Here is a 22941-nt window from a genome sequence, read left to right on the forward strand (position 1 = left end):
AGTGCTTTAGAAATGGTTGACGTGCTTGCAATTAAAGTGGTCGCTATACAGAATGCGGAGCGAATAACATTCAACTGCTGTTTCACCCACGTTTCAAATTTTAATGTGAACCTCTCTGTCAGTGAAAAGGTGCACCAACTTAGATATGAAAATATTTTTCCAACTATATTATCAGTAGTATAGAACAAACGTACAAGCACCCTAAAATATGAGCTATCCATTAATATTGTAATTCAAAGATTATCGTTATTGCATTAGGCCACATTGGAAATAGGATAGAACGAAAGACATGATTTTCTAAGCTTGTTGTGAGGCACGTAACATATTATATACCATATCTCATGGCAACATGTTTTTAAATTAGTAGAGACTTCCATAACGTTGCACTTACAGTGCCACAGTACTCTATAAAATGTTATATTTATTCTAGTTTTATCATAAGTCTAATGGCAATGGTGATGTACACGGTTAATTACTTAAAACTGGCTATTTACATTGCATTAACCGGCAATTGTGTTTGCGTACAGCAACTAGTACTAAGTTGAGTACTGAGTGTTAGGACCCTTTAACAGCAGGAACAGACTGGGTCCTGGAACATGGGGGTATCTGCAGGGGAAAGGTCCGGCCACAACGGAATCTACGAGACTAAACTATTTATGAACATTGTTATTGATAAGAAATTTTGCTAGAACGGGTAGAGACTCAACACAATTAATTACAGAGAACTCACAGTAAAAAAAAAAAAAAAATACTGACCTAGGTAACACAGACTTTTACAATATTGTGAAAGTAACTAGTGTTTTGGTTTTAGTGTTCATATTTGCCATTTTTTTGATGAATATTTACTGATAAGGTCGCTCTTTAATTTATTTGCGTTATTTATGGATTTTTTTAAAAAAATAATCTAACTACGCTGTTCGGCCGCTCGTGGTTTATGTCGACTTTTGCTAGGCAATTGAATACATTTATTTAAATTTGGTAACATAAATACCATTTATTCTCGTGTAATATAACTTAAAATTAAACTACAGGGGGGACATTTATCCTTTTGTTAAATTGTGACTCGGGGTGGCTGGCAGCCTTATTTGTTTCTAATTTTTGCACTTTTATTTCGCATGTGGATTGATGAGCGTATCTCGTGTCTGAGTTAGGGCGGGGAACAAACAGGTGGTTAGTCCAGCATGCGGCGTAGCCTCCGCCCAGGCCGCGCGCGGCAACTCGCGAATGCTGTCAACGTGTTATTTTTATTGCTGTTGCTTCATTCATGCGCGCGCCGCGCCGACCGAGCCGTGTCGCCGTGTCGCCGCTAGGAGCGCTGGCGTCGCCGGCCGCGCCAGCCGCGTGGGCAGCCGGCGTGTACTCCTCCACTCGCTCCACTCCTCTATGACGCGCGGTCAGGTGACCAGTGACGACACCGCGTGGCACACGTCTTGCAGGAATTCGAAAACCGCGTTTTGAATTACAGTTCGTACCACGACGGCGAGAAGAGCTTCTTTTTTTGACTTCCTTCCGTGCATCGGTTCCAAGTGAAACTACCGTGTGTTGTGCATTTTAAGAAAACGGCTGCATAAAACAAGCGTTTATTGTTGCAGCTTTTACTTCGTGTTTGGTGTTTTTATAACTTGTTCGACCATTCAAATTCGATTTTCTAGCTTACGTTGACGGCGGGAATTTACTCACCCTTACAGAGACAAGAGACAGGTAAGTAACATATATTTTTTTTTTCTTTGTGGGTTTGAAAACTGATGCCAATGTTTTTTTGTGGTGTTCGGTAGCAGCTAGTGGACGTTAACTTTCAAACTTTCATGTCCCGTCCGCAGCTTTCCTGTTAGTTGCGAGATGAGCATTATGCAACGGATTTCTCTTCCACGCTTCAGGGCATGTTAAAGGCGTGGCCACTGCCTGTTTATACTTGTTGCTCGTCTTGCTGTGCGACGATAGCTTGTCACAGAAACGACATACCTTTGATGTAAGAACCTATTAAACCACGCAATTCTACAGGTACTACTTTAGGGTATTGCGCTTTCGCAGTGTTTAGTGACGTAAAATATTGAATTTTATTTTATTGTATTTTTTGCCGCGCGTGGCTCAGAGTCTGGGCAGGCACCTGTTGCTGTTGCTGTAAGCTGCCGTGACGGGTTCAACGCACTTATTTCGAACACTCCACTCGAATGTATCCTAATTCATGCCTCGTCAGCTCGTGGACCTGTTGGGCCCCGATAAGAATGAGTGGCCGTGGGTTCAAATCCCGTTTCGGCAATCGACTAGGTATATGTTGGGAGGCTGGATAAATAAGTTTGGTGAGTTCCTTCTATTATATTAAATTTATGATACATTTTCAGTTTTGAAAATTGTAAAATATAGGTTAATTAATTGATATTTGTAATTAAATTGCAATAAAACGCTACACAGTTGCAGCGTGTCATATATGTAAAGAATGCGCATATGTAAAGATAGATTATATTAATGATGGAAAAAATATAAGTTAGATATATTTGCGATAGTAGAGTGCTTTCCCTTCTTTAGGGTCGTGAAAGTAGTTGGCATTATTTCAAACTATTAAAGGAATCTAGTTTGCTAATGAATTATTGCACTAGGGGGCGTATTTGTTTTTTTTTTATTACGTAAACTGACTGATGACTGAATGCCGAAGTCAAGCTGCGCAGTAGTGCCAACATTGAAGGTCTTTATTGCCAATAAAACTGTCAAAATCGTGTGTCCGTGACACGGTGCATTGTTGTGGTTGTAAGATTTCTTATATCACTTTTATTCATTCCAGTTTCATGCCGTAAGTCTTTGATATTTAAATTTTACTTCGTCTTTCCATTTGCATGTGTTTCTCCGTCAAACTACCACCTTTCAAAAAGCGCTTGTTTATTGGAGTACCTATTATTTTAAAAAAAATCGCTCGTCAATGTTTTTATAAGCTGGCTGGACAGTTGTGTCGGCAGTTTGTGAGCCGATGATGGCCTCGTGCGAAGACAGGAAAGAGACTGCGCTCGCCTGCCGGCCTAGCCGGAGGCACGCACAGGAAACTGCAGGGCTGCCAACGTGACAGGAAGAACCGGCGGCGGCCGAGAGATTGCGTAACGCAAGGCGCTACTAATCGTCGTCCTGATAGACTTTATCTTACCGGCCGGCGCGGCGCTCACAACACTTGTGGCAACATGAGTCACTGCGCTATCTGCCAACCTACATACACACATGCCTGGTCTGCACCAATAAATAAAAATGTGAGCGCGTCTTCAAGACATCTAACCTCGGTAACGAGCTAATTCATGTGCTTTCATGTTGCAACTAAACTTAAAAAACGAAACTCGGATACGAAATTTAACGCAGTAGAATTATTAAAAAATAATGCCGAGCTAGATAAATTTACGATAAGTATTAATTTTAAGTAGAAAAAAAATGGTTGTCTGTAAAGTCGGTTTACGGACGATAGTTTAACGTGACGTCATAACAAAACATTGATGAAATGATAGTTTAGTTAAAGTACTAAATTTAACAGCTACTTTTGAAAAGCCCGCCTTAACCTATTTAATATAATAGTAGATTCATAGGCCAATCGAGTGGAAGAGAGATAGATGCGGCGCAAGCGTACAATGAGCGTAACGGGACACAGCGTAACGTGACAATGTGCGTTATGGGACACTTTTTCGTGCGTGCAGCCGGCGTTCATCGATTTATTAGACGTAACGTCAAAAACAAAACAATATTTTTCCGGTTAAAAACCTGACTATAATTCAGTTTAACAAGATGGTACTATTGATTTCCCAGGGCGAGCCGAACAGGAGTACCGAACGCGTCGCATGTAAATGCCTCACCGCTGAACTTGTGACGTTACCCCATTGATCGGAATTTATTATCGCCTGCGTTTTTGAGGTTATAGGTACTTATTTAGAGTAGGTAGTTGAATGTGAAAATTTAGTATGGACCAGAATCGCAAAGAAATAAGCGCGCGTTTTACACGACGGAAATCCGACAGGTTTGGAAGTCCGACGCGCGTGCTTGCAGGAACTGATTTAGCCGCGAGCCTGAGTCGTCAAGTACTGCGCGGGTACTTTGTTCGATGCCCGGCTCTGGCAGTTGGACCACGTGATCCCGCAGTTGCTGTGACGACACAGTCGGCAGACTTGTGTGGGGGACGCACCACAACGCCGAAATACCACAACGCCGAACGTACAATAACGCCGAAAACCATAACGCCGAATGCCAAATTGACTACAACGCCGACAGCTAGAAAACTGCTGTGTACCACAACGCCGAATTACCACAACCCCGAATTACCACAACGCCGAATTACCACAACGCCGAACGTACAATAACGCCGAAAACCATAACGCCGAATGCCAAATTGACTACAACGCCGACAGCTAGAAAACTGCTGTGTACCATAACGCCGAATTACCACAACGCCGAACGTACAATAACGCCGAAAACCATAACGCCGAATGCCAAATTGACTACAACGCCGACAGCTAGAAAACTGCTGTGTACCACAACGCCGAATTACCACAACGCCGAATTACCACAACGCCGAATTACCACAACGCCGAATTACCACAACGCCGAAATACATTAACCCCGAAAAATGCCATCGCAGGACTGCCACAAAGGTTAGGTTAGGTAAGGTTAGCACACAAATTCATTCAGTTGGTTTTAATTTTGCTCCTGTGCCCCACCCCCCCTCCCCGCAGCAACTTTTTTCGGCGTTACTGTATTTCGGCGTTGTGGTACACAGCAGTTTTCTAGCTGTTGGCGTTGCGGTCAATTTGGAATTCGGCGTTATGGTATTCGGCGTAATTGTACGTTATGCGTTATGGTATTCGGCGTTAGTGTACGTATCATTATTATGATTACTTTCGTTTGTAACAGTTATTTTCAAAAAAAGCTACCAAGTCTTACAGCTTATTGAATTTCCTTTGGAAAGTGTCATATATATATATATATATATATATATATATAGTAGTGCGGCCTGCCCATAAATGAAATCACCATTTTATCCCGGAGAGAGGTCAATGAGGTTGGTATACTGACCATGTCTCACCCTCGGTGCTAATTTACGTGTGGTATATTATACACTGCGGGGCAGATGCCATTTATGTCATTTATTCTTGCATATTTGAAGTTTCTCTAATGGATGATAACTTATTGCATTCAAGTCTACGTTTGGTTAAGTGCAAGGGAAGCCTAAACTTCGCCACAAAGTCGTTAATGAATAAATCGTAACCATTCGCGCCAGGGTTAATAGGTACTGCCGTGGTCGATGCATCATTGCCACCTGCGGGCGGATCACAAACTGGAGAAGAGTGTCGTTATGGCGACGTCTACAACTGTGTTGCAGCTGTCACAAGCCAGCTTCCTGCCGGGAGTCGGTCGCACACAGTAGGCGTCGTTGAAAGTGAAAATTACTGTAGACAAGGTTTCACGGGACAGAGTAACGCAGGTGTTTTTTTCTCCCCTAAAATTTAAAACGTAGATTTTGTGTTATTTTTTTGTGACTCGACCGAGCATCGGGTCTACGTTATTTGTGTCGCTGCCCACTTGTCGAACTCGGTTGTTATTCTCCGCGTCGCTGCGAATTACGAACTGATATTAGCTCTAAAACCGTAAGGTGATACCAATTATTTGGACGAATAGTATGAGAAAAAAGCAAAAAAAAAAAGTTGATAAATTTGAGGGAAGAAAAATCAATCTGCCTGAAGACAACCACCCATACTGAGGAAAACGATTAGAGAAGGACATTATAACAGGTTTACAAAGTAACAGTTACTAGAATTCGGTCCAGCCACATGATGATCCGAATACAGAGTATGTTATGCCATAGTTTATTACAGATCGGAGTGTTGAAGGAATAATTGTATCAAATACACTGGAGATTAATATTCTACGTCTCTAAACAAGCGAGAGGGTGAAAAATAACCTGGTGGTATATGGCGTGACGCTACATTAATTTTTCATTAGTTAATAGTAAATTAAGTATTTTATTATGTTGTGATAGCCTATTATTTTTGAATTCTACTGGGAAATTTTCAAGTAACCTGTGTTTATTTTTACAATAAACTTGTAAACGACAAACAACATTGTTTGCGAAGAGAAAATAAAGTGCTAGCAGTAATGAAGGAAGGTTGCAATGCGCTGTGCGTGTATTGGTTGAGGAAACTTGGCAACGCTGCGACCCACGCACAGCCGACGTGCACGGAACTCGTGACGGCACTATTTCTTCCGAAGAAAGTTCGACGGAGTCGTGCGCGCTGCGTTTCGCGGCGAAGCACGACATTCTTCAGGCCACGTCAGGGCGCGCCGGCGCGAGTTCACCGAGCGTAGTGGCTTCCTGATGTCTTTGTACGGTTAACATCAGTGCAGACACTCTAGTACACTGTTGACATCAGTGCAGACACTCTAGTACACTGTGAACATTAGTGAAGACACTGTGAACACCAGTGCAGACACAGTAGTACACTGTTAACATCAGTGCAGACACTCTAGTACACTGTTAACATCACTGCTGAAAAACTAATACACTGTTAACATCAGTGCAGACACTCTAGTAAACTGTAAACATTAGTGCAGACACTCTAGTACATTGTTAACATTAGTAGACACACTAGTTTATTGTTAACATTACTACTGACACTCTAGTACACTGTTAACAATAGTGCAGACACTAGTACACTGTTAACATTACTGCTGACACTAGTAGATGCGACTCCTGGTTGGCAGACTATCCAAAGTAGGCAGGGGCGGCAGACTTTCTAATGATATGAGTCAAATATTAAGTAAACAGATTCTCCAATTTTAGAGATACGCAGAATGTATTTGTCTCTGTATATACATAGGATTTTAAGATGATAAACAAAAACAGATAAAATCATATTTTATGCATACATTCGACAGTCTTAAAATAAGGCTACATGTGGGAAAAAAACCTCGTAAATAAAAAAAATATGGTAGACATAAGTAGAGCTCTACTGATAAACAATAAAAACTAAATTAATTTAATTAATAAATTGTTATAATAAAAAACCCGAGCGAGTGCTAGCGGGCAGTGCGATGGTAGTAGCAGCGCAGTTGGGGACATGCTTGTGGCAGTGCAGTGAGCTGTAGAGCCGTTAACATCCACGAAAAGAGACCCATGCGGCTCGCGAGCCGCGGTCTGTCCACCCATTCTCTAGGGCTAGATCCCACCCCTGGCCTAGGGCTAGATCCCACCCCTGGCCTAGGACTAGATCCCACCCCTGGCCTAGTACTAGATCCCACCCCTGGCCTAGGACTAGATCCCACCCCTGGCCTAGTACTAGATCCCACCCCTGGCCTAGGGCTAGATCCCACCCCTGGCCTAGGACTAGATCCCACCCCTGGCCTAGTACTAGATCCCACCCCTGGTCTAGGACTAGATCTCACCCCTGGCCTAGGGCTAGATCCCACCCCTGGCCTAGGACTAGATCCCACCCCTGGCCTAGGGCTAGATCCCACCCCTGGCCTAGGACTAGATCCCACCCCTGGCCTAGGGCTAGATCCCACCCCTGGCCTAGGGCTAGATCCCACCCCTGGCCTAGGACTAGATCCCACCCCTGGCCTAGTACTAGATCCCACCCCTGGCCTAGTACTAGATCCCACCCCTGGTCTAGGACTAGATCTCACCCCTGGTCTAGGACTAGATCCCACCCCTGGTCTAAGACTAGATCCCACCCCTGGTCTAAGACTAGATCCCACCTCTGGCCTAAGACTATATCCCACCCCTGGTATAGGACTAGATCCCACCCCTGGTATAGGACTAGAACCCACCCCTGGTCTAGTACTAGATCCCACCCCTGGTCTAGTACTAGATCCCACCCCTGGCCTAAGACTATATCCCACCCCTGGTATAGGACTAGATCCCACCCCTGGTATAGGACTAGATCCCACCCCTGGTCTAGTACTAGATCCCACCCCTGGCCTAAGACTAGATCCCACCCCTGGTCTAGGGCTAGATCCCACCCTTGGCCTAGGACTATGTTTCAAATCTTAAAAACGGCATAGCCGCAAAGTAAGAGTTTTTTTTTTCAATTGCAAAAAAAAATCCACACGAGCACACGCCTGCACATGTGGACATGGCAACCATGCTTGTTGCGTTGCTGCCAAGATAATTCTACAATGTAAAATTTCCAAAGAATAATAGTTTGCAATTACACTCAATACGTCGTTATCTTTAAAATATTTGTGCAATGGGAGTGCATGACTTGATGTAAGTTTTTAGGACATACGCCATTGCTTCTTAGCAATGGCGTATGTCCAAAAAATTACATCAACTCAATACCTCACTCCGTTAATGCCCCATTCCATAAATTCTGAACTGTTTGTAAGTTATTTTTTATTTAAGTCATTATGTTTTAGAAATTTAAAGGTTTTATTTACATTTAAAATTAAATTTTTGATGTGCTAGGTTAGCTACATTAAAACACTTTAAAACAGTATGGACGGTTAGTTTAGTACAGCTACATTAAAATAAACAGAGAAATATTAATATATATAAATAAACCCGAGGTTGGCCGAAGGTGAATTGTTCGGGCGTGTTCGGGCAGGGACAGAACTTGATGGACATCTTAGGCTTCCCGTCTGAGGACCGCACCTGCAGTCCCGTCCGACCGTCAGAACACTGCGCGCGCTCCCACGCGCACCCCGTCAGCTCACGTGACCTCGCGCCTGCGCAGAGCGGCGGTGACGTCATCGGGCGCGGCCAGCGCGGGCAAAACGAGGGGAATCCTTCTTTTCACAGACGAGAGAGCCAAACGCCCGATCGTGCATCTTCGGTTTTTTTTTGTTCATTGTAATTAAATATGGCAGTGTTGATAAAAGGATACTAATGGTCAATTAGGTTAGGTTAGCTACATTATAAATACTTTAAAACATTGTGGACGGTTGATTTAGTTAGGATAGCTACATAAAAGATACGGAAAAAAAGTATGAACTTCGGGGAACTTCGGGTTTTGGCTCTCTCGTCTGTGAAAAGAAGGCTTCCCCAAGACGAGCGCGTGTGATGTCCGGCAGTTGTCCGAACAGTTTGCTGTTCGACGCTTCATTCGCCGCAGTGAACGTGTGCTGGAGCCAAAACAACGATGCCGCTCGTGCACGGCCATGGTTTTTGTTTGTCAACAACAGATGAACCTTGTGGGTGGCATTCAAACACGCCGGGTCAGAAAGTATTCGCGCACGTACATAATTGTCAGCAAGACACAAAGGACAAAGTACTGTCTTTCTCCTACCATGATGGCTAGGGACAGGAAAAATTCGTGGATTCATTTCGCGATAGGCTGAAATTCAAACATGTGTACAATTCTGCTGGTTCTGCTATTGGCTCGCAGTTTAACTGGAGCTCTCTGGGCAAATGAGAGACCATCGACCGAAGAAGCGTCGAATCACAAGCTACCCAGTGGAGACGCCTCACAATTTAATAACCAATGAACACGCGTGTTTACTTGAGAAGTGCAGAAGATAATGGAGGCTATCCTAGAGGTCATAGAATCCGCGAAATTTTCCGGTCCCTAGTGATGGCTCATGTGGGTAGGCGAGGTAAGGGTGGAATGTTTGGTCTGTACTTGTTGTTGGATACAGTACGTCCTTTTGTAGCGACGGGCCAGCAGTCCTTGGTCTGAAGGCCTGGGACAAGGCGCTCATGCAGGGACGATGACTCCTCGTGTTCAGGAAATAATATTTTTGTCAGTTCCCTCCCCCCCTTCCCCGCAGAGAGAGGCGCAAGGTTGTGCAGCTCTTGGATCCGCAGTGGCTTCAGTTGGTTACTCAATCTTGAAGATGGCCTGCTGCAAACAGAGCGAAACGACGGTACAGTTCACCACTTCGACGGGTCTGAACCTTTAAAGCGCCTAGATTGTTCATTAGTAGAGACCTGTAAAATTCGCGGTTTCGATGGCCTCCAGGATAGACTGCACATACCCCTGTACACTTTGGCAAATAACGCAAGTTCATTGGCTGCCGACTTGTAAGTCGTCTCAGCTAGTTTGTCTGTGATTCGATCCTTCTTTGGTTGAGGGTTTATAACTGGTTGAGATTCGTCCAGATGAACAGTAAGCCAATAGCAAAATTATCGAAGAGGTATATGTGTTTGAATTCTAGCCTATCACCGAATGAATCCGCGAATTTTGCAGGTCTCTATTCATTAGACAATGGCTGCGATAGCCTGCAATCTACTTAAGCGTCAATGACAGAAACGTTGAATGTTTCATTCCGTTCTGTGAGATCTCCGTGCGTGCTTTTATATTTGAAAAAAAATTATAGAAGGTGAGACTGAATTCGACCGACAAATTTCGACTGGTCTGAAGTGCTTCGTAGAACTGGTATTCGTCTTTGAAGTCGTGGCTGAACAAATGTTTTTAAAATGTAATTAATAGAGAAAGTATTTAAGATGGGACACTGAGCGTCTGTATTATGTTTATTTTAATGATATTCTTCTGCCACCGCTAATTTTTTCGCTGCAGCAAAAATTTCCATTGAAATCATTGGGAGTGACACCTCTACTTTACTCAAAATTTTGTGACGTGTTACTACCCCAGATTATTTGAATTTAATAATTTTGCTACAGCGGCAAATTACGCGATGGTTTTGGAACTCCAGTCAATTAAACATAATTCAGCCGCTCAACGTTCCACATTAAAAGCTTCCTCTGTTATTTACAATACAAATGTTGTTCAGCCCCAACTTAAAACTTGAAAGACGTATACCAGGTTCGGGAAGCACTTTTAGACCATAAGTCGTTTTAAATGATTTTAACTTTTTTTTTTTTTTTTCGCGATTTACCTACAGTTTAAGTTTGTCTGTTGAATTCGGACTTACTCTGTATAAATAGATAAGTTATCAGTGGTTGATGTATTGCCGTTGAGTGCCAGATAGACAGAATCCCGCATTACACGATACACCTGGTTTCTGGTTAGCGAATATGCAACCCTAATCCCGCCACACGCCTCCAGCTGTTTAAAATTTTATTTTATTTTCTACATAAGCTTTGTCTGCAATTGTCGCAATGAAACAGCTGACAATCTCGCGCGAACGGCTTCAAGAAGTGTTGATAGTTACAATATTTCAAAAACTCTGACCTCAAGAACTGTCTGAAACCAGGTTCTGTCGGGCTGTAACATGCAATACAGAATGTTTACTGGAAAACGAGACTTTGAAATGGCAGGGGCTAACTGTAGAATAATTTGTGGGTTTGGATAACTTCTTACTATGTTTGCTATCCTATGTATTGTGTATTTTTTTAAATTATGTCATCATGCAAAGAGCCGCACTGAGATAAAAGTGAACGAACTGTGGCGTGTCGCAGAACATTTATCATTTCACGGGCACGGGAATACTAGAGGATTCGTCTCCCGAAAAAAAAAAAAAAAACCGAGATAGATAGATGAACGAAAGAATAAGACAGTTTGTGTGCGCATGCGCTTGTTACAGAAAATAGATATAGGTATCCTGCACAGTCAGCTGTGAGTGCCTTGAATTTTGTATTTGCTACAAGCGCGCTCGCATTCCTCGTTGTTCAACCAGCAGCGTAGAGAGCGCTATTGAGACAGTCCCTGCATTTCCCGCATAGATAGCGCTGCCTGTTATGAATATCATTATTTCGTTCAGAGATTACGTGTGTTCCAAATTGCAGTATTGTTTGAAGAAGCAGTAACACGCAAAGTTTTTCTTTATGGTGTATTTCAACAGTGATTAATGTTTATTGTTAATCAATCATTATTAATTGATAGATAATTATTGATATTCTGAGCAGTTATTTTTGAAGTAATAATTTTGTTACTTCATGTTTATTTTAATAATATTTTTTTTTTTCTCTCTTTCTTTGCAGTTTTACCTCCCTCGATATACTTCACGAGTCGATGTTTGAATTGCCAAAGAAGTTTCACTTCTATCGCGTGAACTGAGTTACACGCGCTCTTTTTGACGTGACAACGTCTAATAAATCGATGAACGCCGGCTGCACGCACGAAAAAGTGTTCCGTTACGCATTGCTCCGTTACACTGTGTCCCGTTACGCTGTGTCCCGTTACGCTCATTGTTCCGTTACGCTGTGTTCCGTTACGCTGTCGGCGAGTGCAGTAATAATAGGTTATGTTACAATTGACTAAAAAATTATGGTGAATCATATAATTGATGATAGATATTTGATTGCAGTTTATTTATATGAAAACTTGTTCATAATTATATTTAAACTTTATAGCTAAACGCCAGTTTTTAAAATTAATTACAAGTCATCTACACGTGAACTGTTTCGTCGACTGTTTATAAAGTGAAGTGAAAAGTTAATGTGGTTTTCATTGCTTATTACAACAACAATTTCGGCAAATAAAGTTTAATTATTCTTGCATTTTAAAAATGTGATTACTAGTATAATTTCAAGTATTTATTCTTTTATTATTAAAATAAAAATGATTCAATTTTATTCATAAAAGTATGCAATCATTTCATCAATGTTTTGTTATGACGTTTTCACGTTAAACTATCGTCCGTAAACCGACTTTACCGACAACCAATTTTTTTTTTTTTAATTTGTGTTGTCCTGCCGTTCATGTGTCAGGCAGAGAGATAAGGAGACGTCCAGTTGAACCTTTTTGCTCCGACGAGTTACCCGCGGCGTGGTGACCGCTGAACGCACAGCTGCCGGGCGGAGGTCAAGTGGAGGTCAAGGTGTCAATCTGACGCCCTGGCTCGGACCTGGGGCCGTGGCGTCACTGCCCCCCCCCTCCTCCCCTCTACACCGGCACGCAACACGCGACACTCCCGCCGACAGCAGATCCGGTCCTGTCGAGATCCCCCTCCCCTCCACTACCCACACCCCCCCGGGTGACGTCATAGCGCTCGCTGACTTTTCCTGTTCCCGTTCACACGCGGCTAATGGGCATCTCTCGTCCTTGGTTTCCTGCGGTGCAAGCCCCCAACCTCCCGCATGGTAGACTCTTTTCTACTCTGTCCAACTCTTCTTCCTGAACCATCCTTCTGTTTCCCTCTAATCATCCTGCTTGCCAATAATGCACGGAATTTTGCATCCCGCATGTATGTGCCCAGGGTTTTCCCTGTGTCTATGCAGGTTTTACCTGGGCCCAACTTATCTAGTTTTTAGTCTAGAATAGTCAGTGAGGGGAGTTAGTCATGGCGCCAATCGCTGCCATGGCTGGCCAATCCCCCTCCTAGCACACGATGCATGCTACTACCCCTCCTGCATGGCTAACACCCTGCATGATTAGAGCGCATGGGCTTCGGCCTTAGACGCACCTAGGTCCCTCCCTAACCCTGACCCCTCCAAAATACACTTAGTTTTAATTTAGGTTAGGAAAAAAAATTTTGAATTGGTTTCCTGTGTGCATTCTAGGCATAAAACAACCGCGGTACAGATTCTGGAAAGCACTTTTAAGGGACTTGCATTACACCTTGGTCTTCATTTCTCCGCCGTGTTAATGTTACGGTCGCCGCTCATATGCACTGGGAGAAGACTGCACACCAGTCCAGAGGAGACACCGCGCTGGAAGCACCAGCCAGTCCCGCCTCGCCGACACAGATACGCCCCTGACGAGGCGGGCGCTCTCTAAAGGTACGCGCGCACTAGGGCGTCGCGGCAAGGACAGACGGCCGTCGCAGAAAAATACAAAAAATGTATAACGTGTGGAGTAACAGAAGTGCGCGCACCACGGCGGGACGGCCGGGAACGGACGATCGGTAGCTTCGGCCGTCCGACAGAAAGTTCACGGGAGGGAATTAAAAGACAGTGCGGTGCGTGCCGTACCGTCCTTCCCGATGAGTCATCGGCAATTCTTAGCAGTCGCACGTGCAGGACAGGACAGGACGGCCGGTACCGCCATTTCAGTTGTTATACACATTGTGCGAAATGGATGTCTCAAAGTTAATAATGTTGGTTGAAAATTATGAAGAGCTATATAACATGCGGCATGCACAATATTTTAACATTACTAGGCGAGATAACTGCTGGGAAGAAATAGGTTCCATCATGAATGTTTATGTTATAGATCCAGAATTTACGCTTTCTTCGCCGTTTAGGGGTCGTCCATTAATCACGTGATGTTTTTTTTTTTAGCAAATTTTTAACCCCCCCTCCCCCCTAGTGATTTGTGGTGAGGTTTCAGTCACCCCCCCCCCCCCCCCCCAATAAATCACGTGTATTTTTTGGTGCAAAATATTTTTAAAAGTTTCGGAATATTATCTTTAAATATAGGTATAATCTAATAGAGGTGTAAAAGTAACGAAAAAATGTGTACCTGTATGTATTCGTTACTATAACAATTAGTACTCGTTACTTTCGTATCGTTACTCGTTACTTCTGATACCGCATGACATGGCACATGCTATGTTATGTAACAGCATCGAATCGAGTCGTATTTCGTACGCGTACAGTATGACGTCGCGTAAATAAAAATAAATCGAATATAAACAATTAAAAATATTTGATAATTAACAGCTTTTGTTAACCAAGAAACAATTAACTCTCATTAGAGCGGCTTTATTATAATATATCTTTTAAGATAAGAACATAAAACGTGAAAATACGCGATTATAAAAAACAAAAACATACATATTTATAATTTGTAAAAAATACTTTCTTACGTTGTTTCTGTTCGAATCTAAAACTTTGTCTACACACACAATACCTTTAATAAACAGTAAAAAACTTGGACGACGAATTTCCAAATCATACTTTTATTAATAAACAGACATCGTTCTTTGTAACGAATACGCGCGCGCATGCGTGAAACATACGAAAGATGCGAGTAACGAAATGCATTCGTGTGTAACGTTTCGTTACTCGTTACTAGATGCCGCACCCGTTACTCAGTAACGAATACATACGGTTTGCTACAGCTCTATAATCTAATTTAATTCTGGAAAATTAAGCACAGTGATAAAAATGTCCAGACACACATTTAGGTTGCAGGTTTATTCTCACTGGCATAAAAATAATAAAGGAAAGGCTTATATGTGATTTACGCAAGCCGAGCCGGGTGGTTCATGTTGCGGCGGGCGGGGATATTGTTGCCTGGCTACGGCGAGTCAAGGTCACGCGTCGCTTTTCGGTTTAGTAGAAATTGCACGAAAAAAAAAATACACGTGATATCTCTCTACACCCAAGGTGTGATATTTCGTGATTTTTCCCGACAAACCCTCCCCCCCCCCCCTTTCGAGCCTCACGTGATTAATGGACGATCCCTTACGTTTCTCTTCCACTTCCATTAATATTGTACTAACAACTACAAGTTCTTCGTCACTTTCCATTGCAGTGGCTCGGGCGACACTGTACCGTCCGAAACAATTTCCGTCCGTCCGTCCGTCATTGCCGCGACGCCCTAGTGCGCGCGTACCGTAAGAATTATAACGTAGCGCCCGTCTCCGATCCCGGGTCCAGGGCCCGTAATCGAATGTGGGGGCCACGCTAGGGACACGAAGGATTTTTTTCCTAACTAACTAAAAACTAAGTGAGTTGGGGAGGGTTCCGGGTTAGGGAGGGAGACTAAGCGCGTCTCAGGCCGAAGCCCGTGTGCTCTGATCATGCAGGGTTGTTAGCCATGCAGGAGGGGTAGTAGCATGCATCGTGTGCTAGGAGGGGGGATTGGCCAGCCATGGCTGCGATTGGCGCCATGACTCATCTCCCCTCGCTGACTATACTAGACTAAAAACTAGATATGTTGAGCCCAGGTAAATACTGCATGGACACAGGGGAACACCCTGGGCTCTTGACATGCGGGATGCAAAATTTTCATGCATTAATATCAAGCAGGAGGCTTACGGGAAAACAGGAGGATGTATCTGGAAGATGAGTTGGACAGAGTAGAAAAGAGTCTACCATGCAGGGGGTTGGGGGCTCGGACATTGCTGTCCGCGTCACCTTTGAATATATATACTGCATAGAAGTCGCCAGCCCAGGTTAAAATTTCTAACACGGTTTTGAGGTAGTTGGTTAATTCACCGCCGCAATCGCCACCATCTCTAGGGCATCGACTTGTGGTGGTCCCTAGCGGACAAGTGTCCAACTCTTCAGACACCCCTTCCCCCTCCCGTTGAACGACGTTGAGCTGCAGTGAATGATGGATGAGGGGTGCGGGGAATGACAGCGGGCGACAGAGCTGCGCTCTAACGTGTAAATAACAACTAAGACGATACAGGGCGTTACGGCAGCGCACTGCAGCGGTGAAGTTCCCAAGCTGCTCATCATACGCTACTGAAAAACGTAGAGTAAATCCTATCCACTCGCGACTTCTATACAGTATATATATTCAAAGGTGACACGAAGGTCCGCAGCACCCCTGGACGGTCCCGGACAGAAATGCCGCCTCCTCACGGAGAATTGCGCAACGTTACGAGGCACTGACCCACAGTTCAAGGCCGCCCGCTCCTCCTCCTCTTCCTTCTCGACGTACTTGGTGTGCGGCCAACTGGCCCTCAGCTGTCCCTGGTAGGCCGGGCTCGTGACGGGGGTTACCAGATAGGAGCAGCTGCGTGTCGATTAAGGGGCCCGCCTACCTGGTCACACACGCGGTGTGCAGAGTTTCAGGAAAAACAACGCGATTTGATAACTGCTCAAGATATACGAGTGGGGTATGTTTACGAAAAGCATTTAAGAGTTCGCTGAGGCCCGAAAAGTACTTTTAATTTTGTATCATGTTTTTAAACTGTATTTCTAGAAGAGTTAAAATGGCTAAAACGCATGTTTTCAGAGTAATTTTTAGGTGTAAAACAAGTGGTACAGATTCTTGAAAGCACTTAAGGGACTTGCATTACACCTTTATCTTCATTTCCCCGTAATATAAAAATACGGTCACCGCACAAATTTCACAGTTATCAATTGACGACGAGAAGACTGCGCGCCAGTTCAGAGCCTTGAGCTTAGAGGCGATACCGCGCTAGAAATACCATCGAGCGTCGCGCTTATCATCCCGCCTCACTAACACACATACACCCCTGACGAGGCGGGCAGTCGCACTCAACTCGCTAAACCCTCGATCCGTCGTCAATGTTCCTGCCCGCGTAAAACAAACGTGAAAATACGATCGTTATCCACCTTATCTCGTCCCGCACTGACTCACCTCTGACTCACCTCTTGACTCACCTGTGTGACTTCGACGTGTTCCTGACGAGCAGTCAGAAGGCCAAGCCACTTGACGTCTGCCGTGTGCCGTGTGCCGTGTGCTGTGTGCCGTGTCCCGTCCAGTCTCCAGTCTGATCCGGGCGAAGCAGCGCGGAAGTGTGAGTTTCAAGTATCCTGCGACCGTACTGCCACACCTTAAGAAGTACATTCTGGCGCGATCACGTGCTTCTTTTGAAGTCCAAACCTTGCTTCAAATTAATCCGGGAAGTTGGCCAGTCCCTAGTTAAGATTTTTACTTGGAGTGTTGTAAACGCGCGTTTTTTTTGACAGTGAAAATGGCTAAATCTGTCGCAAAGGAAAAAGGAACGAGAATTTATCACGACCGAACAAAAACAAAGCATGCGATTTAGTGTTAGGCAAGTACAAAGAAATGTTTCCAGAAGCGTCGAAAGATGACGTAAAACGTGTTTAATGCTCTGAGAACAAACTATCGCACAGAATGGGAAAAGGAAAAGGAAAAAAAAAAAAAAACATATTGCATCTTTGGAATCTAGAATGAGTGCAGATTCTACATTCGAACCAACGTTGTGGTACTACGACGAAATGATGTCTTTACAAGATCAATAAAAGCGTCAGAATCAATCTTCTATGAATACTACACAGAAATTTGCTATGGATGTTGAGGATAATTACGTGAAACAAAACAGTTTTTAATTTTATATTATTCTATACATTTTTTGTTGTCAAACAGGTCAGTATAGAGACAGGAAATTCAGATGCATATTTACTTATAAATTTCACTATAAGTTTATCCATTTTTCGCTAGCTATTCACTTAAAGTTCACCAACTTTAGATAAATACCCGAATTTCCGGTCAAAAAATATCAGGTTACAGTTTGCAAAATCTGTAATTTAGGAACTACCAAATTTATCTTGCCACTAAACTGCACCCTCGTTGTTAAAATATCCACAGTAGTCGTTCCTCTCTCGCTTAGCAATATGTAAAACATTTTTTTGATTGCAACTTTCCATTGGGGTCAGACCGGTTATTTTCTCGTTTGGTGGCTGGCGCTACAGTCTCGGAATTTATATCTTCATGAGAAAAGTATGTAGGAATTTTAAGTAAGAAATTATGGCGATAGCAGCAAGCTAGAACAACCTTCCGTACTTTTACTGGATGTAAAATAAATACTCTTTGAAATACTCTGAAACGAGTAGCAAGTATTTATTACAAATGCGCTTTCCATTGGACGCCTCGCACGTGAAAACCGATAGTTAAATATTGTATTTGAAATTAGAGATAATCACAAAAAAAAGGGGTTGTCTGTAAAGTCGGTTTACGGACGGTAATTTTACGTGATAACGTCATAAGAAAACATTGATGAAAAATTGCATACTTTTTAATTTTCAAATATTGTTTACAGTTTTTGCAAATTTAATTTAAATAATTTGTTTAAATATAATCACAAACAATTAGTTAAAAAGCCTGCCTTAATCTGTTTGGTATCATAGAAGATTTTCTCCCACGGTGGTTGGCCGGTTCTTGCACGCTCCTCAAGCGGAACGTGACAATTATTCGTGCGTGCAGCCGACGTTCATCGATTTATAAGACGTTATCACGTCAAAAAGAACGCTAGAGAGCAATGGATGCCCTCCGATGGACGTTTAAACATGTGTAGCTAGGAAAACCCTATCCGTTTACGTGCTGTGCGACGTCTCCGCACTGAACTTGGGATCTTTCAGCTCGGAAGACTGGCAACACTGCGCGTGCAGGCGGAAGCCGCGGTATTGTTTTCGGGCGGCAAAGCCAGGATCCGGCCGTGACGGCAGGACTCGTTTCCGCGATGCTCAGGGGGATAGTCTCTGTCGCCGCACCACCGGGCCACTGGACACGACCTTCAAACACCCGCTGGTACATCGACCTTGGTGCGCGACGTGTGGGCTACACCCAACCCGATTTTGTGTGCTGGTTGCCGCCATCTTGAGAAGCCTGTTCCACCCTTTTCTATGTAGAGACCGGAAAAATTCACGAATTCATTTCGCGATAGGGTAAAATACAAATAGTTATACCTCAGTGCTGCCGCTGCCATTGGCTCACAACTCACCTGGATGACTCTGGGCCAATGAGAAACACCCAACCAAAGCTGTATCGAATCACAGGCTGCTACGTTGGGACGTCTCACAAGACAGCAGCCAATGAGTGGGTGGCATTTGACAGAGTGTACGTAGAACTATGGAGTTCATCCTGCAGGTCATTGACCCGGGAATTTTCCGGTCCCTACCGATCGTGCATCTTCGTTTTTTTTTGTTCATTGTAAATGAATATGGCGGTGTTGATAAAAGGAAAGACCATAAACAAGGCAAAGGTATTTATTTGTACGCCGCCATATTTTTCGTTTGCCGTGTGTCCTTGAATGTTTATTTTGGACAACTAATGATAACTAATGGTCAATTAGGTTAGGTTAGCTACATTTTAAATACTTTAAAACATTGTGGACGGTTGATGAGGTTAGGATAGCTACATTAAATATGACTTGATGTAAGTTTTTGGACATACGCCATTGCTAAGAACTTTTTCTGTTGAAGAAAAACTAATAAAATAAATAAATAAAAATACTCAAAAAAAGACAAAAAACACACAAAACTAAGCAAACAATTTATTTTATTTATTTTTATTTATTTTATTTTATTTATTTATTTTATTAGTTTTTCTTCAACAGAAAAAGTTCTTAGCAATGGCGTATGTCCAAAAACTTACATCAAGTCATGCACTCCCATTGCACAAATCTTTTAAAGATTACATTAAATATACTGTGAAATCATGTAAACGGTTTCCTAGCGCTGGATAGATACATATTAATAAGTTATTTGCAAAGCAACCATAAAATGATTTTACAGTATTTTTAATGTAGCTATACTTACCTAATATAACCAACCATCCGCAATGTTTTAAAGTATTTATAATGTAACTAACCTATCATAATCGACCGCAAAATTTAATGCCACACCGGTTTATACAATGAGATAGAACGAAAAAAAAAAAAGCGAACATGACCGGACAGCCTGTCATCCGGCTCGTGTCCATGAGCTGGCTCGGCCAATGATCTTCCAGCCATGCTTATCGAGATAAGAAGATGTAACCACAGTGGACCAGTGAACACTGTGTTGGAGTGCACTCCGCGCACCTCGTGCTGATAGCACACACACACGTGTGTATGTGTGTGTTGGGGGGTGGAGGTATGTACCAACTTGCTCTCTCGACCCTTGCGCGTGTGCTTGCAGACCACGCGGTGCGGCAGTGATGCCGTCATGCAGCGGCCTGTGATTCCTCCGAGTCCCGCCAGGAGCAGCACCAGGTAGCCAGCCCCGACACCCGGAGATGACGCTGTGAGTACCGAGTCCACGTGGCCAAACTTATACAGGGTGGGTCCTAGCGCGGCTACATAAGGGGGGCGGTGGGGTCGATAGCCCCTCCCGAGACCAATTTCATTGATTAGTGTATATTTATGTTTACTTAAATATTTAATTTCATATGTTAAACTTTTATCGCCTCAAAAGTTGCATGGAGCTACTAAGGTTCGGTATTTGAAACCTGTAATTTGTAAATAATATTCCAAGGCCAATATCTGACCACTTTCATTTTTTGCAACTACGACCTTTCTTTGTGCGATAGCCCCCTCCCGAAAAGTCATCCTGAAGCCGCCATTGGGTGGGTCTGACACACAGCCTACATACATTAGACAAGAGACCGGAAAAATTCGCGGATTCATTTCGAGATAGGCTGAAATACAAGCATGTGTACAATTCGGCTGGTTCTGCTATTGGCTCGCGGTTTAACTGGAGCTCTCTGGGCCAATGAGAGACTATCGACCAAAGAAGCGTCGATTCACAAGCTACCCAGTGGAGACGACTCACAATTTAGTAACCAATGAACACGCGTGTTTATACTTGATAAGTGCAGAGGATAATGGAGGCTATCCTAGAGGTCATTGAATACGCGAATTTTTCTGATCCCTACGAATAATGTAGTGCCTACTTAAGAACATACAAAGAAAAAAGAAAATCTAACATTGGTAGGGCAAGCATAAGGCTTTGAATTTCAGCCTGACGGAATACGAATTCGCGAAATTTTCGGGTCTGCAGTCCAAAGTGCTTCTTTTTAGTTGGGGCTGATCAACATATTAATTAGAAGTAATAGAAAAAGTATTTAAGATAGAACACTGAACGTCTGAATTATGTTTTCCAACCACCGCAAATTTTGTGGTTGTAGCAAAATTGTTTCATTAAAATATTGGAATTAACACCTTTATTTTCCACATATTTTTTGTGACGTGTTACTATCCCCAATTAATATAATAATTTTTCCTCAACCACCAAAATTCTGTGAACATCATTAAACTAAACATAATGCAGCGCTCAGTGATCCGTCTTAAATACTTATTCTATTGTTAACATTAAAATTTTTGTTCAGTCCTAACTTCAAAGACGTATGCCAAAGCACTTTTCACTACAAGTCATATAGAGGTTTTCGACTTATTTTGTGATGAACCTGCAGACTCAGCCTGCATAACTAAGCTAACCTAAAGATAAAGCAGTTACAAAGAATATGAAAACAATTTTTTTCAGACATTTCAGCTTACTCGCAAGTTGAAAGAATATATGTATGTGTATAAATATAATAAATAAAATTATAAACATAGTTCGATGTATAGGAAATTAAAACGTAAATGAAATAAAACAATATTAGTACTTGCTAAAACTATATTTACATAAGATAACGTTTCATGTCCATCTAATAATGATTTCTTAAGTTAAGTAAAGCTGGTTTTGTAGTTTAAAAACCTCACTGATCTCCCCAGCAACAGGCAGCCACTGGAGTAGAGGTCACATCACACGGAGTAGTCCGGGCCCGGAGCCAATGGCAAATCAGCGAACAAAGTGAGGACTGAATCACGGGTGACATCCTCCAGAACTCATCAAAGTCAGCAGCCAATAAGCAGACGACTGTGTCCAACCTGGAGGTCATTGTTCCAGTCCATGATATGTGCACGAGTAAAAACGTTCCCTGCTCGATTGTGAGATGCCCTTTTATTCGCTACTTATTCCGTCATTTGTCTTTATTGTTGGTTCGAGTCCTTTTTCGTAACTGTGGAGCAATCACTGACATTATAGGGACCGGAAAAATTCGCGGATTCAATGATCTCTAGGATAGCCTCCATTATCCTCTGCACATCTCAAGTAAACACGCGTGTTCATTGGGTACTAAATTGTGAGGCGTCTCCACTGGGTGATTCGACGCTTCTTTGGTCGATAGTCTCTCATTGGCCCAGAGAGTTCCAGTTAAACCGCGAGCCAGTAGCAGAACCAGCAGAATTATACATATGTTTGAATTTCAGCCTATCACGAAATGAATCCGCGAATTTTTCCGGTCTCTAGACATAAGCCAAGGGCCAAAAAAAGTCTTTGAAATGTAGCCTATTGCGAAATGAATCCGCTCTTTTTTTTCCTCTTCCGGTGATGACGGGGTCTTTTCTTTTTGGACCACGATTATCCTGCTGCGCTCTGGTCACCCACGACCTCTGATGGACGACCTTGCAACTATATTAGTTTCGAAAACTTTGACCCGGCGACACTTGCTTCAGTATAGCACCGCGCGCCAGCCGTGTTGGCGAAGTTTCCCCGTGACACGTGACGGCGTCTGGGCAGGGGGAGGGGGTCGTCGGCGGAAACAGGCGCGATGACGCCCCGCTGTCGCCATGGCGACGCGCGAGCTGTAGGCGGGCGCCAGTCGATAAGTCATCTGGAAGGCGCTGTGTCGAGAGGTCACTGGCCCGAATAAGTCGGACTTCACCCACTTT

General features: G+C 43.3%; 1 protein-coding gene across 1 annotated transcript in view; it reads left to right on the forward strand.

Annotated features, from left to right (window-relative positions):
* Window positions 1–1313: 1313 nt before the first annotated feature.
* The window catches only part of LOC134543037 (acyl-CoA Delta-9 desaturase), a 43264-nt gene continuing 21636 nt past the window's right edge, over window positions 1314–22941 (forward strand). Inside the window, exons 1-2 of the mRNA XM_063387738.1 lie at window positions 1314–1701; window positions 20366–20470. Coding sequence (XP_063243808.1) covers window positions 20463–20470 — 8 coding nt within the window. The 5' untranslated portion in view covers window positions 1314–1701; window positions 20366–20462. The remainder of the gene's footprint in view (window positions 1702–20365; window positions 20471–22941) is intronic.

The sequence above is a fragment of the Bacillus rossius genome, assembly GCF_032445375.1.
Source record: "Bacillus rossius redtenbacheri isolate Brsri chromosome 9 unlocalized genomic scaffold, Brsri_v3 Brsri_v3_scf9_2, whole genome shotgun sequence".
NCBI classification, from domain to species: domain Eukaryota; kingdom Metazoa; phylum Arthropoda; class Insecta; order Phasmatodea; family Bacillidae; genus Bacillus; species Bacillus rossius.